At 40.0% G+C, this 20,375-nt stretch overlaps 2 protein-coding genes and 4 non-coding genes across 6 annotated transcripts; 3 read left to right on the top strand and 3 right to left on the bottom strand.

Moving 5' to 3' along the window:
• Nucleotides 1-1,901: 1,901 nt before the first annotated feature.
• Nucleotides 1,902-1,991, top strand: trnat-agu (transfer RNA threonine (anticodon AGU)). Its single transcript is given in 2 exon segments — nt 1,902-1,939; nt 1,956-1,991. It is a non-coding gene; the product is annotated as a tRNA-Thr (tRNA).
• Nucleotides 1,992-2,867: 876 nt separating this feature from the next.
• Nucleotides 2,868-2,939, bottom strand: trnap-agg (transfer RNA proline (anticodon AGG)). Its single transcript has one exon. It is a non-coding gene; the product is annotated as a tRNA-Pro (tRNA).
• A 967-nt stretch (nt 2,940-3,906) lies between these two features.
• Nucleotides 3,907-5,435, bottom strand: pomp (proteasome maturation protein). Its single transcript, XM_085361970.1, has 6 exons — nt 5,358-5,435; nt 4,941-5,038; nt 4,749-4,809; nt 4,456-4,557; nt 4,275-4,368; nt 3,907-4,179 (listed from the first exon to the last, which is right to left on the bottom strand). Exons 1-6 carry the CDS (start codon nt 5,433-5,435, stop codon nt 4,112-4,114), a joined length of 501 nt encoding a protein of 166 aa, XP_085218096.1. The 3' UTR covers nt 3,907-4,111.
• A 197-nt stretch (nt 5,436-5,632) lies between these two features.
• Nucleotides 5,633-5,704, top strand: trnac-gca (transfer RNA cysteine (anticodon GCA)). Its single transcript has one exon. It is a non-coding gene; the product is annotated as a tRNA-Cys (tRNA).
• A 460-nt stretch (nt 5,705-6,164) lies between these two features.
• On the top strand, nt 6,165-6,253 carry trnat-agu (transfer RNA threonine (anticodon AGU)). The gene is given in 2 exon segments: nt 6,165-6,202; nt 6,218-6,253. It is a non-coding gene; the product is annotated as a tRNA-Thr (tRNA).
• Nucleotides 6,254-6,935: 682 nt separating this feature from the next.
• lg9h11orf65 (linkage group 9 C11orf65 homolog) lies at nt 6,936-11,532 on the bottom strand. The gene is made up of 9 exons (XM_085362142.1): nt 11,528-11,532; nt 8,683-8,764; nt 8,494-8,586; nt 8,369-8,422; nt 8,045-8,254; nt 7,741-7,871; nt 7,349-7,519; nt 7,189-7,244; nt 6,936-7,018 (listed from the first exon to the last, which is right to left on the bottom strand). Exons 1-9 carry the CDS (start codon nt 11,530-11,532, stop codon nt 6,936-6,938), a joined length of 885 nt encoding a protein of 294 aa, XP_085218268.1.
• Nucleotides 11,533-20,375: the final 8,843 nt, after the last annotated feature.

Below are 20,375 nucleotides of genomic sequence, written 5' to 3' on the forward strand. Positions count from 1 at the left end.
TTTCAAACCCTAGCTCCAACACTGTGGAACAGTTTACCTCCCCCACTACACACCATCGACTCTGTGGCTTCATTTAAAAAACAGCTTGAAGCACATCTGTTTAGACAGACATTTGGGTAACGTTCGTGTGTAATATGTTGTTTTGTTTGATACGCTTTTATATTCCCTTGAGAAGCACTTTTTAATAGCTTCATGTCTTAAAAAGCGCTATATAAAAAAAATGGATTAACTTACTTACTCTGGCTGCCAGTAAGCACCAAGGCAAACTTTCATCCCAATCAGCCTTCAGTTTGGTGCAACAAGCATGTAGCAATGATTTAAATGCTGATGGCAGCGTTCTAATGAATCCTTACTTTGACGATGACACACCAATGATTTATGTTTAAAATGAAGTTGTTGGAGAGCCTGTGCAAATAATCTAGAAGTAAAATTAGAGCCTTGATCCCTCTGAATTACTTTGGGAATCCTGAACACAGAAATGAATTGGCTAAAAGCTTAAACTATTCCCTTAGTAGAGCTTTGGGATCAGGATCACATCCAGGTTGTTGTGCTGGTAACTACATAGCAGGGGCTGTTCAGACTTCCTGGGCTGAGAGACAGATTAAGCTGAGTATACTATGTTGACATTTAAACCTGATATTAGTCCCTGTTGCACTGACATGTGAGATTGTAAAAATGAGAACGTGCCTGTTTTCTTTGACTTGTTGGTCTTTGTGGATGATCCTCAGTTTGAGTTTCTTAGCCTCAAATCCCATTTAGTGTTTAAGATTTTGAATCAAAGGCCAGCTGCAAAAATACTCCTGTTCACAACTTTCAGTCACAAGCTGACACTGAGCCTCTTTAGTAAACCCAACAGCTTTTTAATGTCAAGAGAAGGCTTTTAGCTGCTGCAGACACGAGTAGATCTGACCCTAGAGGTTCTTTCTTTCATATGCCAACCTTTGTAATGATATTTTTCACAGGCGTTTATCGATTTATCAATGACCTTTTCTCATCAACATCAAAGAAAAAGTCTAGGAATAGGAGGTACTTTATGAACACCCACAGTCTCCCAAACTACCCCTCACCAGACTGTTGTTGTCTAAATCTGAATTGGAAATAATTATTCAAGCTTTTATTTCGGCTTGCTTAGATTATTGTAACAGCTGTTTTCTTTGTTTGAGCCAAAAGAATCGTAACTATCTCCAGTCAGTCCTGCTGCAAGGCTCTTAACAAAGGCATGAAAAAGAGAGCACATTACATAGGTTTTCTTCTCATTACACTGGCTTCCAGTACATTATAGAATTCACTTTTAGTGCTGACTATTAAAGCTCTGAGTCGTGACGCTCCTGCCTACATCTCTGATCTGTTAGAACCCCACCCTCCCTCTCACAGCCTGGGATCATCTAATCAAAGGCTGTTGGTGGTCCCACAAGCACGTTTTAGGATCAAAGGAGTCATATCTTTTAGAGCGGTGGCCCCCAGGTTGTGGAATGCTTTGACTCCACCTTTAGGTTTTTTAAAAAGCAGCTAAAGACTCATTTATTTAGACTAGCTTCTAAATGGATTTGTGCTGTATGATGATGATGTATGTTTTATGTACATCTGTGTGATACTATTGTGAACCACTTTCACCTCTCCTGTCCTGTCTTTCTTATCTTTCTCCATTTCCATGTGATGTTAGCTCCCTTTCTTCTCTCTCCCTGTGAAAAACAGCAGCTGAACCTTTAGCTAGCAAAAACGAAAACACCGTCCCACTTTTAACCCCTGAGTTTTAAACACGTCGTCTCTTTTTATGCGACAACCTCTGGTGAGTAATATAAGAAACAAGACTGCCTTTCATGTGTTTCTGTTTAGGCTCAAATCTATTTAACGGTTGGAGGTTTTCTCGGTGTTCATCAGTCACTCATCTGTGTGTATGTGGCACTGTGGCTTAGTTGGTTAAAGTGCCTGTCTAGTAAGTATTAACACTAGAAAACAGGAGATCCTGGGTTCAACTCCCAGCAGTGCCTAAAACATAGTAGTTTTGTCTGTTCTCAGTCATCCAGGGCCTGTTAGTCTAAGGAGCTTTGAAAGATGAGTGTCCGGATTCCTTTAAGGGACACATCCCACTGGTGTATAAATACCTGGGACTCTCCACCGTTTCATTTTAGCAAGGGTCTCAAACTCACGGCTTACCTCCCTCCTACTTGGGGCCCGTATATTGACCTGAAGAAATATAATGCAGTTTGGCCATTGAAGTTACTTTTGTTGTTATGGAGGATTTGTTTGTTGTTGAGTGCAATGTTAAAATAAGTTCTTTAAAAAGCACAAAATGATTTAATATGAAGGCAATATGAGCAGAGAGCACAAACTTGTTGAGGGATTGGCTGTTAGTTCAGTGCGAGAGTTATTTGTAAAGAAAACTATTTTCATTAGCAGTCAAAACTAACGTGTAAACTTAGAGACCATTTTGACGTTTGACCAGAGTGCTCTCTCGGCTGCAGCGTAATATTAAAATCCACTTCAAAAGACACTCATCACATGTTTATAGTTTTTTAAAAACTTCAATGACACTGGCCAGAAAGAGAGTACCAAGTTGTTTGTTTGGTAGTTCAGTGAAAGGCTTCAGTTAATTAAGAGTGTGAAAATAATTAATTCAGCTTTGCAGTTTTGTCTTGTTATTCAATATTTGAAAATAAAAAACCAACACAACACTAGATTTTTGGAAATATTTGTGGATGTTTTCTACTTGGCCAAGGCCAATGAGGTCATTCATATCAGATCTCTTAGCGGCCCCTAAATCAGTTACTATGGGAACATGTGTGATTTGCAGCTGTAGAGAACATCTCACTGATTGCTGGATTAAATAGAGGCTAAACAACATTTTGGTCATGTAGACAACATATGGGCTCGTCCGGGATTTGAACCCGGGACCTCTCGCACCCTAAGCGAGAATCATACCCCTAGACCAACGAGCCACATGAAAATATGCAGTCTTTTCCAAAAGTCACATATCAGAGCAAATAAAGCGGCATGTATGAAAGATTGTCTTGAAAGCTACCAGTCAAAAGTTTTATCTACAATATAGAAAAACCCTGACAATGTGTGTCCAAAACTGAAGACGTCAAATAAATGAAGCAAGAAATATGGAATCATGTACCATCAAAAAGAATGATAAATAACTAAATATGTTTTAAATTTTAGATTCCTGGAAGTAGCCACGCTTTGCTTATTTTACAGTGCCACAAACCCTCAGCCTTCTCTCAATGAGCATCATGATATATGAAATGGTTTTCACTTCACAGATGTGCCTTTTTAGGGTTCATTTGTAGGATTTCTCTTTAGCACATTTTCACATGAACGTCATACATCACCCAGAAAAGCATCAATCACAAACCTATACTCTGCGTTTTTTCAGCTCGCTGCAGATGTTTGACCGGCCCATGCCACCAAGCATCAGCCATTATAAATTCAACCTCAGTGATTTCCACCCTGCTATTAATGTTAACAAGCTCGGGCTTCACAGTGCAAATTTTAAAAGAGAGCGGAGAGCCTTGCCAACAGCTCCTTAAGCTCTAATTGGAGAGTACAGTTGTATAAACATGCAATTAGACTTAAATAACATATCTGAAGAATTTAATTGTGGGATGAAAAAAAAACCCGATTTAGATATCAATGAGTTTTTAAGGATACTTCAAGTTAGGCAAATGAAAAATGAGTGAAGTGAAGAATAACATGGATTAAAATACAAGTGTTGCTCTTTATTAACCTGTTGCATTGGCGAATCAATGTTAGCTATACAGGTGAACAAACTCAGAGTGGGTAGAGTGAGGCTTTGTTACACCTTCTCTCTGAACACATCACCAGGTAATTTTATCAGCGCAAGCTCATCTAAAAATGTCAATAACTGATCAAATGAACCAGGACAATGAGGAGAGTCATGAAGTTTATTAGAAATAACCAAATGAAATCATACAAAAGCAGCCTGTGTGAGTGACTTTTTTCAAGATCACTACACACGCACACCCATTTCCTGCTCAAAAGTACTCCACAACTAAAACTCTCCACCAACTACTAACTTTGGTTATGGAGTTGATAAACAAATGTATTCATACATAATAATAATATGGATCTGTGTGCACAACTCTGTTCACAACAATCCCAATTTGTACTCCACCATCATGTGTGGCTCACCCATCACTTCACTGTGGGCTGGATCTACAAAGGAAAAAGACAAAAGCACAGTATAAGCCATGGTTTCACGTCGTCACACATATCACTGAAGGTGTAAAAGGGAAGGACAAGGTTCCCACCGTTGAGGACGTCTTCAAATCCAATGGACTCATCGCTGTTTCGCAGCGTATCGAGAGCCAAATTTGAGCTCTGTAGGAATGGGAGACGCTGGATCTGGAGGGAAGAAACAGTTGGTGTCAGGACTGAGAAGGAGAAAAACAAAACAAAACACGAGAACACCTGAAAAAGGACTGCAGCTACCTGTCGGGCCGCCCTGTACTCCATTTGCAGTTTTAGAGGAGCGTGAAGACCCTGGATGTTTCTGAGTGTTGAGAAATTCATCTTATCCTGGTTCAATTGGAACTGCTCATGGAGAAACAGAAAACAGTGAGATACCCACAGAAACGTATTTTTACTACTTGCACTTTGTGTCTATTGTGATTAAACTGAGCTGCATTTGACAAAACAGTAATTTTTATAGTAAAACCAAGCACAGAACACAAATACCATTTAAGCCTTTCATGAAAACCGCATTAATTGGTTTAATGACTCACATTTTTTTCTGACAGCTCCAGCGGGTGGCTTGGAAGCAGTTCATTCTTAACACTGGTAAATCTGTTTAATAAAAGTAGAAGAGAAAAAAACAGTATTACGAAAAGCACATTGTTCTTTATTTGGGGGCTAATACAAAAATGTGTTTTTGGAGATTACCATGCAACAGAGTTTTATTTTTAACAGTTTCTCACCCACTACGGAGGGAGTCCTGCACTCCGTAAGCTCCCTGTGGAGAGAACCCAGCCACAGGTACACTGTCCTTAAGCTGAGAGCGAAGTCCTCTGGAATTCTGTAGTCCACATCAAAGACATACATAAACCATTTACATTTGATAACACTTAGCTAATGGCTATCTAATGTAGCTAATAGCAACAAATACTGGAAGTTGTATTTATCTAAGGGACCTTGTGGCTAACCTAAGCGCTAGCTGGCATTAGCTCGAGTGACTAATCAAATTCACAGCTACTCAGTTTGGGCACGGTTAAAGACAAACAACTTCACCACCGAGACCTCAAATGATCACACAGATTATAAAGCAGAGAGAGTACGCAACAACAAGGTTTAAGATATTTAAAAATATGGTATAGGGATTAAAAACGCTATCATACCATTGTCACTTCGTTTGTTCCCCTTTCCTTTCGATACACTGCTGTATCCGGTAACGTCTCGTTTTGATGACGACACATCCGCTGATAGCTTATGTACAGGATCACGTCTTTCCAGTTAAACAGACAATGGTGTGCTGTACAATATGTAAAGTATACGAAATCAATTCGTTATCACTTAATTGAAGGTATAAACATGAACTCTATGCCAACTTCGTATGGGGGAATGATTATGATCATTATGATAAATACGTATGCGTCCTCTATGCTTAATGTGAGGGGGTATAGCTCAGTGGTAGAGCATTTGACTGCAGATCAAGAGGTCCCCGGTTCAAATCCGGGTGCCCCCTGTTTTTCAGTTTTGCGTTAGTCATTTGCAAAACTTTAATTTGTCACCTTAATGACAAGTAAAGCTTTTGGAATTTAATGATAATAATAATAATAATAATAACAGCCAGAATACAAGTAAGGCTGACCTTTAAAATGCACTTCTCTCTACAGTGCTACAGTGTGTTATCACAATGAGCTGAACACCCTCAGATATCAAGTTAAGAAACACAAAAGGCATAAATACAGTTAGGACCAGTTGGGATTGTCATTTTGCCTTCATATACCACCAGCATATATTTGAAATTGAACAGTCAAGATACAAACACACAGGATATCAGCTGTATGTTGATTTGCAGATGTTCATCATCAGCAGCAATTTTTGGCAGTCTGACTGTCTGGAATTCGGAATGTGGTTTAACACAATGTTACTGTAACAAACTATAGTCTACACACTAACAAGTCACTCATCTGTGTCTATGTGGCACTGTGGCTTAGTTGGTTAAAGTGCCTGTCTAGTAAGTATTAAACTAGAAAACAGGAGATCCTGGGTTCAACTCCCAGCAGTGCCTAAAAGATAGTAGTTTTGTCTGTTTTCAGTCATCCAGGGCCTGTTAGTCTAAGGAGCTTTGAAAGATGAGTGTCCGGATTCCTTTAAGGGACACATCCCTCTGGTGTATAAATACCTGGGACTCTCCACCGTTTCATTTTAGCAAGGGTCTCAAACTCACGGCCTACTTGGGGCCCGTATATTGACCTGAAGAAATATAATGCAGTTTGGCCATTGAAGTTACTTTTGTTGTAAGGGAGGATTTGTTTGTTGTTGAGTGCAATGTTAAAATAAGTTCTTTAAAAAGCACAAAATGATTTAATATGAAGGCAATATGAGCAGAGAGCACAAACTTGTTGAGGGATTGGCTGTTAGTTCAGTGCGAGAGTTATTTGTAAAGAAAACTATTTTCATTAGCAGTCAAAACTAACGTGTAAACTTAGAGACCATTTTGACGTTTGACCAGAGTGCTCTCTCGGCTGCAGCGTAATATTAAAATCCACTTCAAAAGACGCTCATCACATGTTTATAGTTTTTTAAAAACTATTTAAAACTAACAAAAAATGTCACACAGTGATGTCTACTTATATGACAGACTAACAAAGACTGTAAACAACTGCAAGTTTCAGACTTTATTAAAGTGAATACTGCGACAATAACAGTGTGGCACACTCCACTTCGAGACTGCACAGTTTTAACATAAATCATGTTTGTTCTGCTGCGTTTTCATCAGCGAGCTTGTGTGGATCTAACCTGGGTGGGTGAGAAGGGCCATCTGTAGGAGATACTATGAGAAAAAGGTGATGAAGAAAAAAGGAAGACAGAATAGCATGAGACTGGATTATCAGGATAATGCAAAGACTTCCAAAGCAACATACATGATGTTGCCATGTTAGCTGTCAATTTAAAAAAAATCAGATGGCAGCACAGAATACAGTATTTAGGGAATATTTTTACCTTTGCTCAGCTCAGAGGAGTAACTGCAGGCCAAATGTCTCCATTCCTCCATATACCTGCACAGGCAAGAGAGGAAAATTCATACGGGGGGCATCCCATGATGCAGGAAATTATGAGAAAGATTACAAATGCCACAAACATTCTAATCAGAGTGCCTTACTCCTCGAAGTTTAGAGTGTTGGTCCAGGCCAGCAGCTCATCCAGCTCCCATTCCAGTATTTCATCATCTCCTTTCTTTTCAATTGTCTCCATCAATTCCTGGGCGGAACTCTCCACCAGGGCCGCCATGTGTCTGTGCTCTGCATGATCCTGCAGATGACCCTCTTTATACCTGTATGTAAGGAACAGGAGTGACAGCTCATTTAACACAATTAAAACAACACATCATTATGTGTTTGTTAGCAAAGATGTGATTCTATAAGGGGGAGGTTTCTATCACTATTAATAAGTAACAGACACAAACTTCAGATTGCATGTGCATTATTGTGATCACTGATGCTACAGTGGTTTGCTCACCAACTGTTTCATTTCACAAAAACATAAAGCACTTACATCTGCTTCAGCCATTCAATTTTCTTTCTTTTCCTCCAACTCTCTAAATCTTGCTTCCGCTGCAACTTGGAGTAATGAAAGTCCATTTTTTTGTCAGCACCGATCTCTGCAGGCTCACGTGCCAAAACCACCTAAGAGAGAAGACGAAGCAAAAAAACCCCAAAACAGACTTGCAGAACTTCGGCTTTTAGAGGCTTCCTGTTAAACAGCATTTGTAAACTTGCTGTAGCTCTTTGGCTCCCTGTTTCTAAACAAATGGCAGAACTTGACTAAAGCAGAACAGAAAATCATTTTTGTTCCTCACCTTGTTACAGAACAGCCTCCAACTATTGTTCTCCATGCGCTTGTACCAACCTGATCGGTCATCCTTTGCGACAGCTGGGCCTTTGTTGGTCTTCTGGGCCACAAGCTTCCTACGACTTTGCTTGGTGTAGTCTTTTGGGCTGCCTGCACACACATCTGTAATTGGCCGATGGGTGAAGATCTTGTAATAAATATCAGGAGGAAAGTTGATCTAAAATGGCAGAGAGGTTAGCCTTAGAGAGGAAGGCATGTCTCTAATATTATATTCATATAGCTCCTGAGTGATCTATTCCTGACCTAAACTATTTCCTCTCTGAGTTCTTACCCCTCCAAGTCGAAATCTGATAAATACTCCAGCTGCAGCATCCAGCAGTTCGGCCTGCCACAACAAAATCACATTTCATTTTGTTTGATTTGGTTTTATTTCATAGGGGTTGCAATTTCCATTACCTCTCGAGGATTGACAGTTTTGAGGATGGTCTTTGGATCCTGCTGTTTGCAGTAGAAAATCAACTCTTTGAAATACCTGAAGACTTCACTGGCCTGCAATTTGGGTAGATTTAAAAAAAAAAGCTGTTACTACAATTGTGCACATATGTGAGTCTGTGTTCCCATAGCAGTAGTAGTAGATGTTCCTACCATATATCCTCTCCAAGTCTTCTGAATTATTCTGGCTGCCACCTCCTGCAGTGTCCCTTGTTGGGGCTCGTCCTCCTGCAAGCTACAGAAGAGGAAACATGAGAAGGAAGGACAAAGAGACCGATTACTTTTTACATTACAATATATTGCATAATGTGTCTTATGATGAGTTCTACTGATGAGAGAACCAACAGTGGGAATATTTACTCTGATTTAGATACTTATTTTTCATATAATCTGGTGGTATGCACTTTTATTTCATTCAAATTATAGTCATTTTAATTGACTTCATATTGCTAATTCACCACACTTTTTTCTTTAGGAGGAATTAAGTTGGGTTTTTTTAATGTATGTTTTCCATTACTTTTAACAAACTGTTAAGGTTAAATGTTATTTTATAGATTAGGACTTTACATATAAAAATGTGCAGCCATTTTCTAAAATATCATACACAGCAGCACATTTGTTGCCTATTAAATAGCCTTAGTAATACTATGCAGATAGCTTGTGGTATAGGTCCAACATAAAGTCTAATAATAACTCACTCAAGAAATTTCTGACATAGCATATTACTGTGATAAAATACAAATTGGGTTTTCTGTGTGTGTGTATGTATCAATAAAACGGCATAAAAACTTCTGCATAATGGAAAAGTCATAAAAAATGTTGTCCCATTATATACAATACAAAAACAACTTGATTTAAAGTTTGCAATTTATCTGGGAACAAAGGCATCAAACAGCTAACGTTAGCTAACTTAAGCCAGGGAAATAAAATATACAGTATTTACATTGTGTGATACACACGTGACTTCTTATCACATGCAAACGTCATTGTGATGTAAAATATACATCACCTCATGACTGCTGCCAATTACTCTCTAAACATATCAGCTGATGGCAGCAGATGTTTTGAAAATATCTCAGTAGGTTACTTGGCAACGTAACCTGACATTAATTAGTCTTCCGGGAAATACTTTCAAAATAAAATGTTCTTTTGCTCAGTTGTATTACTTAACGGCTGGACATAGACGTTCACTATAAGTCAAGACCAAGACTGAAAACCACGTCACGTTTAGAGCCATTTAAACCACCTTTCTTCCCCATTCAGATGCTCAGTTTGACCTTCAATAGACCATGTCTACAAGCCTAAAGCACTGAGTTGCTGCCATGATTAGGTGATTAGATATCTGCATTAACGACTTATTGAACAGGCATACCTAATATAGTGGCAGATGAGTGTAGTTTTAATATCACTGACCATTAGATGGAGCTCTTTTACAAGTAACCCCGGCTTCTCTGGTTTTTCCACCACTCTTATGGTTGACATTAATCTTTAGTATGCATATATTTTCTGAAACTTTAGACTCTAACTATATGCCAAATCCTTAATACAATTTCACAACTTTCCATTAGTTGGGATTTGTTTATTTTTGTCACAAAAGGTGGACACGTCCATTAAATATGAATGTTTGAACAGACTTGTACCCACAAAATGAGCAATACCAGTACCAGCACTCACATACACATACTGAATCAGAAAGGAACTTTTCAAATCTCTAATGAGTAATGTTCTTTTCTCTCAGCCTCTTGACTTGAACAGCCAGGCCAGGCAGCAAGACCCTGTGTTTCTTAGTCCACCCACTCAATTAGTTTGTCAGATAGCGAGGCACAGATTCATCACCCAGCTGTGTGGGATTTCTCCATGGTAATAAGAAACTGTAGCAAATCAGAGCTCTTAATGTTGAGGTGACTTCATGCATTAGCACTAAAAGTCTACCAGAGCCCAGAGCCTGCGCATGAGATTTTATTTCAAATACAGCATACTGAAAGAAATTTAGGAACCCAAAAGCCAAAAAATTGCAGAATTGCCTTGTTTTATCTTGACGGTGCAAAGACAGGTGCTTTCATGAGTCACTGTCTCGACACTATCAAACCAACTCCACCAAACCCAAACGAATCAATCACATTCACACATAAAGATGAGACATTTATATTTCACTTTCTGCTCCTTCAGTTTCATACTAAACATTTAAATAAGAAGTGAATTGCCTGCAGGCGGGCAGAATTTCTCAGCACTCTTTCTATATTTATTAGCTGCTGAATATTCAAACATGCATTTGTGGTCTATATATCACCCAGACTCCAGTCCTGTTTGCTTTCCAGATAAACTGTCCGCATAGCTGTGGACGAGAACATTTGTAGATATGAATTGCTAACTAGACAGATGTCCTTTATGCAAATAGGCACAGAATGCATTTCCCAACCAAAGCCTGTGGGCATGTAGCAAAACTCATTTCACATGTATTCAAAGCAGGAGTCTATTTCTTTTCTCTCTGTGGGGGATGTGCTGTCACTATGATTCCTAACAAGGACAGATATTTTTATATTAGCTAGGCTGGTTTTTAGGGTGAATACTCAAGATATATTAAGATGCCTTTATTATTAGTCCCACGAGTGGGAAATTGGAATTGGAGATAGTTTCAACACAGTTTGGATTCCTGAGTATGTATTGGAATTGTTGATATTTGGCCTAACCCTGTGATTTGACTGAAATTTGTGTTGCAAAGGCATAAGTCACACTACATTATAATAGCATGTAAAAAAAGTACTTGACTGTTAAATCTGAAGTTTGCCTTTCTGATGATACAACTCTCCTCCATTCTGCTTTGTTGACACCTTTGTGCTTCATAGCTGCTAACTGAAGCATTGACAAGAAGTTTGTCAAAATGAAGAAAAAAATATCTGTATCTTGATGCAAGAGTATATGTCAACAGGCTTAGGTGATAAGAATTTTGTTATTTCTACAAACTGAATCTAAAGTGCTCCTTAATTCACCCCAGTACCTCATGGTTAATGACTTTGAAAAAGCACAAAAACCTATTTTTGCTATGTCGGAATACTAAATAAGAAGCTCTTTCTAGTCTGCTCTTTGACTAGGAGCATTTCCACTCTTAATTTACAAACTTCTAATAATTATGTTATTTCAAAGAAGCTTTCTCTTGTAATTTTAAACATACCATTCAGCTAACATTTTTATCTATGATTTTATTTTGAAAACCTGTCATGAACTGCTGGAACACCAGTGTTACTGTTCACTGCAATCTGTAAAGTTAACTGTAAAGCATTGTGGTGGTAGCATCATGCACTGGAGCTGGCGTTTTGTTTGCCAGTGGTACTGGTATAGTGCAAAAAAGTAATATAACAAAGAAGAAGGAGGACGTTTTTATTATTCTATCAACTTCAACAAGTCATATCAGCAGCAAAAGGGTTGAAACTAGGGCAGAACTGAGTGCTCCAACAGGACAATGAACCCAAACACACATCAAAACTGGTCTTGGAATGGATAAAGAAGGCTAACTTTAAGCTTCTTGAATGGCCTCACCAAAACTCGACCTCGACTGTACTGAAAATTTGTGGACTGGGCTTAAAAGCTGGGAACTCTACTAATTTTGCCAAGAGCGGTCAATTATCCTGCCAGAATCACACTGACTTGCAACTTCTTAATGGAAACCAAAATAAGTATTACTGGGAGTGTATGTATGTATATATTTGACATATATATTTGTATCTGTCTGTAGTCCCAGCCTGCTTCAAAATGGCCACCATCGTCCCTGTACCCAAATCCTCCACCATCTCCTCATTGAACGACTGGCGACCTGTAGCCCTGACCCCCATCGTAAGCAAATGCTTCGAGAAGCTGGTCAGGGACTTCATCTGCTCTGCACTACCCGACTCACTGGACCCTCTACAGTTTGCATACCGCCACAACAGGTCCACTGATGGTGCCATAGCCCTGACACTACACACTGCCCTGTCACACCTGGAGAAGAGAGACGCGTATGTGAGGATGCTGTTTGTAGATTACAGCTCAGCATTCAATACCATCGTTCCCTCGAAGCTGGACAGGAAACTGCAGGATCTAGGACTGAGCAGCTCCCTCTGCAGCTGGATCCTTAGCTTCCTGTCTGACAGACGCCAGGTGGTCAGACTGGGCAGCATCACCTCATCCCCCATCACACTGAACACTGGTGCTCCACAGGGGTGTGTACTGAGCCCTCTCCTGTACTCACTCTACACCTACGACTGCACAGCCACTAACAACTCCAACATCATTGTGAAGTTTGCGGACGACACTACAGTGGTGGGTCTTATCACCAACGGTGATGAGACGGCTTACAGGGAGGAGGTCAGCGCCCTGACCCACTGGTGTCAAGACAACCATCTCACCCTCAACGTCGCAAAGACAAAGGAGTTGATAGTGGACTTCCGGAGGTGCAGAGAAGTACACACCCCCATCACCATCAACGGCGCTGCTGTGGAGAGAGTGAGCAGCTTCCGGTTCCTTGGAGTACATCTGGCTGAGGATCTTACGTGGTCAGTACACACAAACAAAACAGTGAAGAAGGCGCAGCAGCGCCTCTTCTTTCTCAGGAGACTGAAAAGATTCGGCATGAGCCCCCGCATCCTCAGGACCTTCTATCACTGTGCCATTGAGAGCATCCTCACTGGATGCATCACCACCTGGTATGGCAACAGCACCGCCTACAACTGCAAAGCTCTCCAGCGAGTAGTGCGGTGCTCTGAACGGATAATTGGAGGTGAGCTTCCCTCCCTCCAAGACATCTACAGGAAGCGGTGCCTGAGGAAAGCGGGGAGGATCATCAAGGACTCCAGTCACCCCAGCCATAAACTGTTCAGACTGCTTCCATCAGGAAGGAGGTTCTGCAGCATCCGGTCCCGTACCAGCAGACTGAGAGACAGCTTTTTCCATCAGGCCATCAGACTGCTGAACACGTCATAGACACCTCAGCTTCACTACTGGAACTTCAACATTATGCACTCCATACTGTACAGTAATGCCACTGTTTTGCACATGTCTCACTCTGTATATTTTTATATATTTTATTTATTGTTTACTCTATTTAATTTGTAAAATTTGTAAAATATGTGTACACACACACACACACACACACACACACACACACACACACACACACACACACACACACACACACACACACGCGTAGAAAAATATTTAGTATACACATCCAGGAATGCATATACTATTATATATTGTACATATATTTATTAGTTTCAGATGTAGCCATTCTTGTATTTTGCTTGTTTACATTATTGTATTTTGCACAACTCTGTTGCTTGTGAAGCTCGCACACAAGAATTTCACTCACATGTGCTGTACCAATGTACCTGCACATGTGATGTGACAATAAAAATGATTTGATTTGATTTTTGATTTGATCTCTACATATACTTGGCCACAGGGGTCTATTTTTATCTTCCCTTTACGTTTCCTATATAAATTTAACCACTAGGTCAAATCAGACTTAAACATATAATAGAGTTCTGCTACTAAGAGGATGAAAAAGAGCTTCATGTCCTGATACCACCAGCGTGTCATCTATTATGTTCTGTGTTGATGAAATTCAGTAGTGCATGTCCAATAGTTTCCTGCAGCTGAATGACTCCAAATCAGAATTAATTAGTATTACGCCAAGTGGCCCAGCATTCGCAGCATTACCATTCTCTTTTCATCTCTTGAAATATTTAACCAGTACTAGACCAGTTCTTTTAACCTTTAATCTAGAAACAATCATACATCCTTTTATCTCCTCTATGCTGCATTATTGCAGCGCTTGTTATTCAAGCATCAGAAGGTGAAACATCATAATACTATAACTTAACTTGAAAGGCTTCTACAAGCCTTGTAACACGTTTGAAGGGGACTAGCCACATTGCACTAATCCTTGTTGCCCTTCAATGTTATCTAATGCCTTTCACAGCTTGTTTTTACTGACTTGAACGATCAAGCTCCTGCTTTTATGTGTGGGTTCTGCTAATGAGTCCAACTGCTGCTTGAGATTTTCTGGCAGAGCCCTGCTAACAGTTCTGAAATCTTGGCTAAATTAAAGGTGGTCAGGCCTTTTGTTGTTTGCACTGCTCACTTGTGGAGCTCACAGTCTAAGGATCCAAGACACTCAAACACCCTGTAGCAAAGCTCTTGTTAAAAACAACTTTCATCTGAAAGTTCTTTTCTTATTCTGTTTTAAAAAGTGCAAATTTATCGTCACAATCATGCTGCTGACCCCAACTTAAACAAAAGACAGAGGTCTTTGTTCTTCTGTGTGGACAGACATGTGGACAGATTTCTTGTTCATGTTCTCATTTTTAACCTCCTGCATTTTAACTAGGTGTGCCAATCTCAGCTTTTCATATTTCTCTCTCCCACAGCTTTCACTATTTTTTCTTTCCTGGCTCCAGATGTTATCAGTATTTCAGTGCCAGGGCCCCAGAGAGATGACAGTCAATTGAGGAAATGCTTTCTTCGTTTCAGACCCTCATCAAAATGGGAACATTTCAACTCCACCATCAAACACTGGAGGGGAACTCCAGTTTGATTACATTTTAAATCGATATTACACCATTTATGTCACAACCTTACTGTTAAAGTCCCACAAATTTGATAAGTGCATTTTTGTGTTCTGTGACAGGGAAAATTGTTCCACTCACAAGAACAGGGGAATAGTTAATACCTCAAACAGTAGGGGGCAGTATAAGACAAATTCCAAAGGGGATAAAAATACACAATAATGTAGTAACAATACAAGCCACAGGAATATATATATTTGAATAATGTGTTATAGTCCAAGAGCACACATTTGATAGATAACATGTATTATCAGAGATGTTTTTCAAAATCAGTTAATATAAATTCGTTTTTTTTTTTTCAGTTTCTGTGTTTGATATTGTTATATTGGAATACATTTTCAAATTAGTGATGTGCTGTGAAAGCTGTATTATTTGTTTTAAGTCCGACACACCTTTTCAGGCACGACAAACACAAAAGTATTACTTTGATGTGGCAAGAAAGAAACATTACTGTCATTATTGCACAGAAGAAACCAGTGAGTGTCAGATAGGCTGCTTTGTCTAAGGTGGTTAGAAAAAGCAGTCAGTTGGATTCAGTCAAGAGCAAACCAGTGAGCCCTTATTGTATCTCATTAGAGCTCTTTGTAAAATACAATAGAGGACAATGAGTTGGCATGATGGCAATCTGTAGTGCAGATTGTTTGTACCAATTCTGTTCGATCACTAAATCACTCTGAATCACTAAACAATATCAGATACAGAACAACAGCTGAAATTAAAAATGTCCTTAAAAAAGATAACGAAGACTGGTATGTGCCATATAACAACTATAACTATGGCTAAAGCTTGGTGGAAAACATTCCAGATATGAAGAACAATACTTGGTTTACAGTTAATAATTAATGTAGAAAGTTTGCATGAATAATACAGAGAGAAAACACTGTGGGACTAATTATGTGTGTGGGTATGTTTGGATGATGCATCTGTAAACATACACAAGGGTTTGCATACTTCTCTGTGTCTCTGTTTACAGTTGTATACACACTGTATGTTCATGCTGCACATGTGCATGACGCAGCTAACTGGTTAGCTGTTCTGTCGTGTTTGTACGTGACAATTAAGCTGTCCCCACTCCAGACTGTAATTATGGATCACAGCCAGTGTCACGAGGACAACTTTTACTTCATCACTCAGTAAATGTTCTCACCATCACACACACAAAAAATAGTAGGGTTAGGCTAAAATGACCTTTTACTGTTGTTAGTTAGTTAGTTAATCTGCTGGATTGCTAACCTCTTGCTCTCTCTCTCTCTCTCTCACACACACACACACACACACACACACACACACACACACACACACACACACACACACACACACACACACACACACACACACAGCCCTACTGTGTATACAAATGTATTGGAACACTTGGATAGCCTGAAGGACTGCATCTGTCTGTGCAAGCACCCAATTTGCTGAACTTTGAATGAACTAGCACACTGACCGTTCACTATTACCTGATTCACTTGGCTAACAAATAGTTGCCTAGACTATGCAGTACGACCTTATGCTCTACTGCAGGTTTGTGTCCAGCATTCATCCTCTATTTATTTCTGTCTTCCTCTGCTAAATATCCCATTATGCAGCCATTTGATGCTGGGCAGTTGCCCGCTGGAGCTGAAGACAACCAGAGGAGTGTACTACAAAGGGAGATTAATGGCTTATTGAGGTATGTCGGGTTTTCAGTGTCACGAAGGTGGCTCTCTTCTTACCTGGCTCGATCACCATGGTAACTAATGCTGATCTGTATTAAGCTATATTCAGTCTCTCTCTCTCTCTCGATCGATCGATCAATCGATAGATAGATAGATAGATAGATAGATAGATAGATAGATAGATAGATAGATAGATAGATAGATAGATAGATAGATAGATAGATACTACAAACCACATCGGGCTGTGTGCCCTATGCTCACTCACACAAAGGGTTGGAAGGAAGGACTGGTTGACTCTTCCACACAAAACTGACCAAGTGCCTCCCCATGAGCTTTATTCAGACAATATCAGAGAGTGGATGATAAAGACATATAAAGATAGATAGATTTATATGTATGTAAAGGTAACTTGTGAAGTCATGTATTGTTAATGGCATCAAATGAAGCTGTGCTGTGTATGTTGCATTTCCACCTGACAGACTCAGTTCATACTGTGCATACCTAATTAGCTGATCTGATACCACTGAGTAGATCTTAATGTTTAAAAATGTCAACAAGTAAATTTCAGAGCTCAATGTGCAGCTGCTACATTGTAATCAAAATGCACCACTGCTCTGAGTGGTCAAACAAACATACTCCCCTTTACCGCCTTTTCTAATGTACTTTAGTCCCTGGATTTTGAGCTGCTTTGTAGCTCTTTGCATTTGTGTTATGTGCTTTCTGGTTGCGTTTACTGCCACGTTAGTGCTCTAAGGAGTGTGTTTGATTACTTGTTGGATTGAGTTTGGGAATTTCTGTCTTTATGTGTGCATCATTTGGTTATTTCCTGTTTTACTTTGAAGGCTTGTTTTCTTTGATGTAATGTGTCACATGGCTTCCCGTTCATCCCCTCCCATGCCTGTGCACAACTGCTTCCACCTGTGTCTCATTCCTGTGTCTCATTCCCTGATCAGTGCAGCGTGTATAAATAGTCTTGTCTTTATCTTTTGGCTCTTGCCAGACTGTGTGTTAATACACTCTGTTGTGATGATGATATTTTCTTAGTAATTCTCATAGATTTCTTGCTTGTTTTTTGAAATTGAACAGCTCACCTTTTGTTTTACATCACCTGTCTTTGTGTCCTGAGGTTGTGTCCTCGTCAACACAATACAACTGCCAACTTTTAATATCCTTTATATGTCTTTATCATTCACTCTCTGATATTGTCTGAATAAAGCTCATGGGGAGGCACTTGGTCAGTTTTGTGTGGAAGAGTCAACCAGTCCTTCCTTCCAACCCTTTGTGTGAGTGAGCATAGGGCACACAGCCCGATGTGGTTTGTAGTATGTGGTTTTGTCAAACCAGCTAATGGGAAGGGAAAAAAAAGGATGTTTACTTCACTTGTCTGATTAGAGGGAACTAAAACACAACAGGGAGCAATAAAACCCAAAGAATGAGCTAAAAGATGCAGTGCAACTGCTTATATAAGAGCTGCAGGAGGATGATGATGTTTAGTTGGGACATCTCTAGAAAGAACCTCACTTGCTAAGACAATTGATAATAAAGTCTTTAAAAAATGCTTTGAACTATCTGTGTCACAGATCTCACGAAACTAGTTTCCCCAAAAACTTCAAATAACTGATATGCATAAGCTGGAGATTTTTTTTTCCCAAGGTCAATATTCTTTGTCTTTCTGCGAGTCATGGGACGATTCATAAACATTTATTCATTGTATTCAGACCACGCTGCATATGAAGTATAATGCTCACAAAGGCAGAAGGACTTGATTGCAGGAGGAGATTGATTTTTAGTGATTCAGTGACCCTCATGGCTCTATCAGATGTTATGAGTGGAAGAAAATAGATTTTGTACTGTGCTTCAACATCTCACACCAGCCCAGCTAACATCGCACACTGTAAGACATTTGTTTTGGTCTTTAAATGAACGCATAGCAGTTTTTTCATGTTTCAAAATGAAAACACTCCCCGTTTTCATTTATTATTGTCATGAAATTAATATAAACAAGGTCTGGGTTTGATGGGAACTCCTCCAGTGATGCACTGTAAATCGAACTGACAAGAAATAGATGAGACGGTGCTGCGCTGACCTCTAAAATGTCATAGATACACAGAATGTACTTTATCAGACCACTTGTGGGACAATAGAAATGCCTTCTTCCAATAAAATAAATAATGGACTCGGGGGGTGGAGACAGAAAACATACTGTACAGTGAGGTCTGTAAGCACCGTCAGTTCGTCCTTTCATTTTCTTCTTTCTCTACCCACTCTTTTTTTTTAAACTTTATTTTGTTTTCTCATTATCTTCTTCTGTCTGCTGGCCCTCTGATATATAGGACTCTACAGCACAGTCACCCCCCCCCAATCTCTTTGTGTGTCCTAAGTTTCTTGTCACCGGGAAGTTGTGGTGCTGTGTGGGCGTCCACGGTTTGAGGCAACTGCAGCTCTCTTTCATCCTAATGGCACTGCTGCTTTCCTCTCTCTCCTCTGTCTTTGTTGCAGCGTATCACATCATCTCACATTAGAAAAGACCAGAGAGCTGAAAACTCATTTGCCTTTTTGTCGTTACTTAACTGAATACCTTCCCTCTGGTTTTCATCTCAAAGATCCTGCACTCTTTACCTACACTTCCTCTGTCCGTCTGCTTGCTCTCTGCCCAGCTGTTATCTGTCCATTCTGCTTGTTATCAAGCTTGCCTTCTGGTTGCCTGTTTCCCCTCTGTGTCTCTCCCTGAACCACCTGCTGACCCTGTCATTCTGGGTTTCATGCCAGCTGCGTTTCCGATTGCTGCAAGGGAGAAATTGCTGTTCTATAAAAAGAAAAAATGATTGAGAGCGGTGGTGGTCATCCTGTGGCCCCCCTGAGTCAAAATACAACACATTTTAATTCATTCATTAGGTTTATTATATTACCTTAAACTGGCTTTTTATTGATTCGTTATAAAAAGATTCACCTTTTACTTCACAGTTTACGTCCTGCACGACGGTACAGTTTTACTATTGTTAAATGTTTATTTTCAGTAACACATGTAACAAACTATTTTCCCCCTTATGCATATCTTCACAACAAACAGCCCGTGTATAGATGTTTGCTAGCTATACCAGGCTTAGCTACATAGCTCACTGTAGACTTTTAGAATCTGTCCTTTCTGTTTATTTACAGAGAAGAGAAAATCACAGGCCACACAGAAGAGGGTTAATGTGGGGGAGATCCAGAGGTCAGAGGGCAGTCCAAACATCCAATCCTCACGACCCACGCACACTCTCACGGTTTGAGGGGAAACTCTCTAGCTCACCTCACTCCAGGGACACAACGAAGGGGACAACAACCTGAACAGAAGGAAGGCAAACAATCACCGAGGGAAGCCACGAGGAAACACACGACAAGTCAACCAGAGATTGAGCCGGGGTCTCGCTAACGGCGTAGGTTAATGTTCCAGCCATGAACAGCTGTCTCTCTGTGCCTTAGAACGGCTGTGATTGTTCCTCCACCTGCAGGTGGAGGAACAATCACAGCCGAGTAGGGCAGAGACTCAAGAAGAGTCCAGCCCACGATCAACACTGCACATACACACAAAAACAAAGGGAGA

Source organism: Diplotaxodon limnothrissa, linkage group LG9, assembly GCF_057381915.1.
Source record: "Diplotaxodon limnothrissa isolate DT_005_m linkage group LG9, D_limnothrissa_male_GT1.1, whole genome shotgun sequence".
NCBI classification, from domain to species: domain Eukaryota; kingdom Metazoa; phylum Chordata; class Actinopteri; order Cichliformes; family Cichlidae; genus Diplotaxodon; species Diplotaxodon limnothrissa.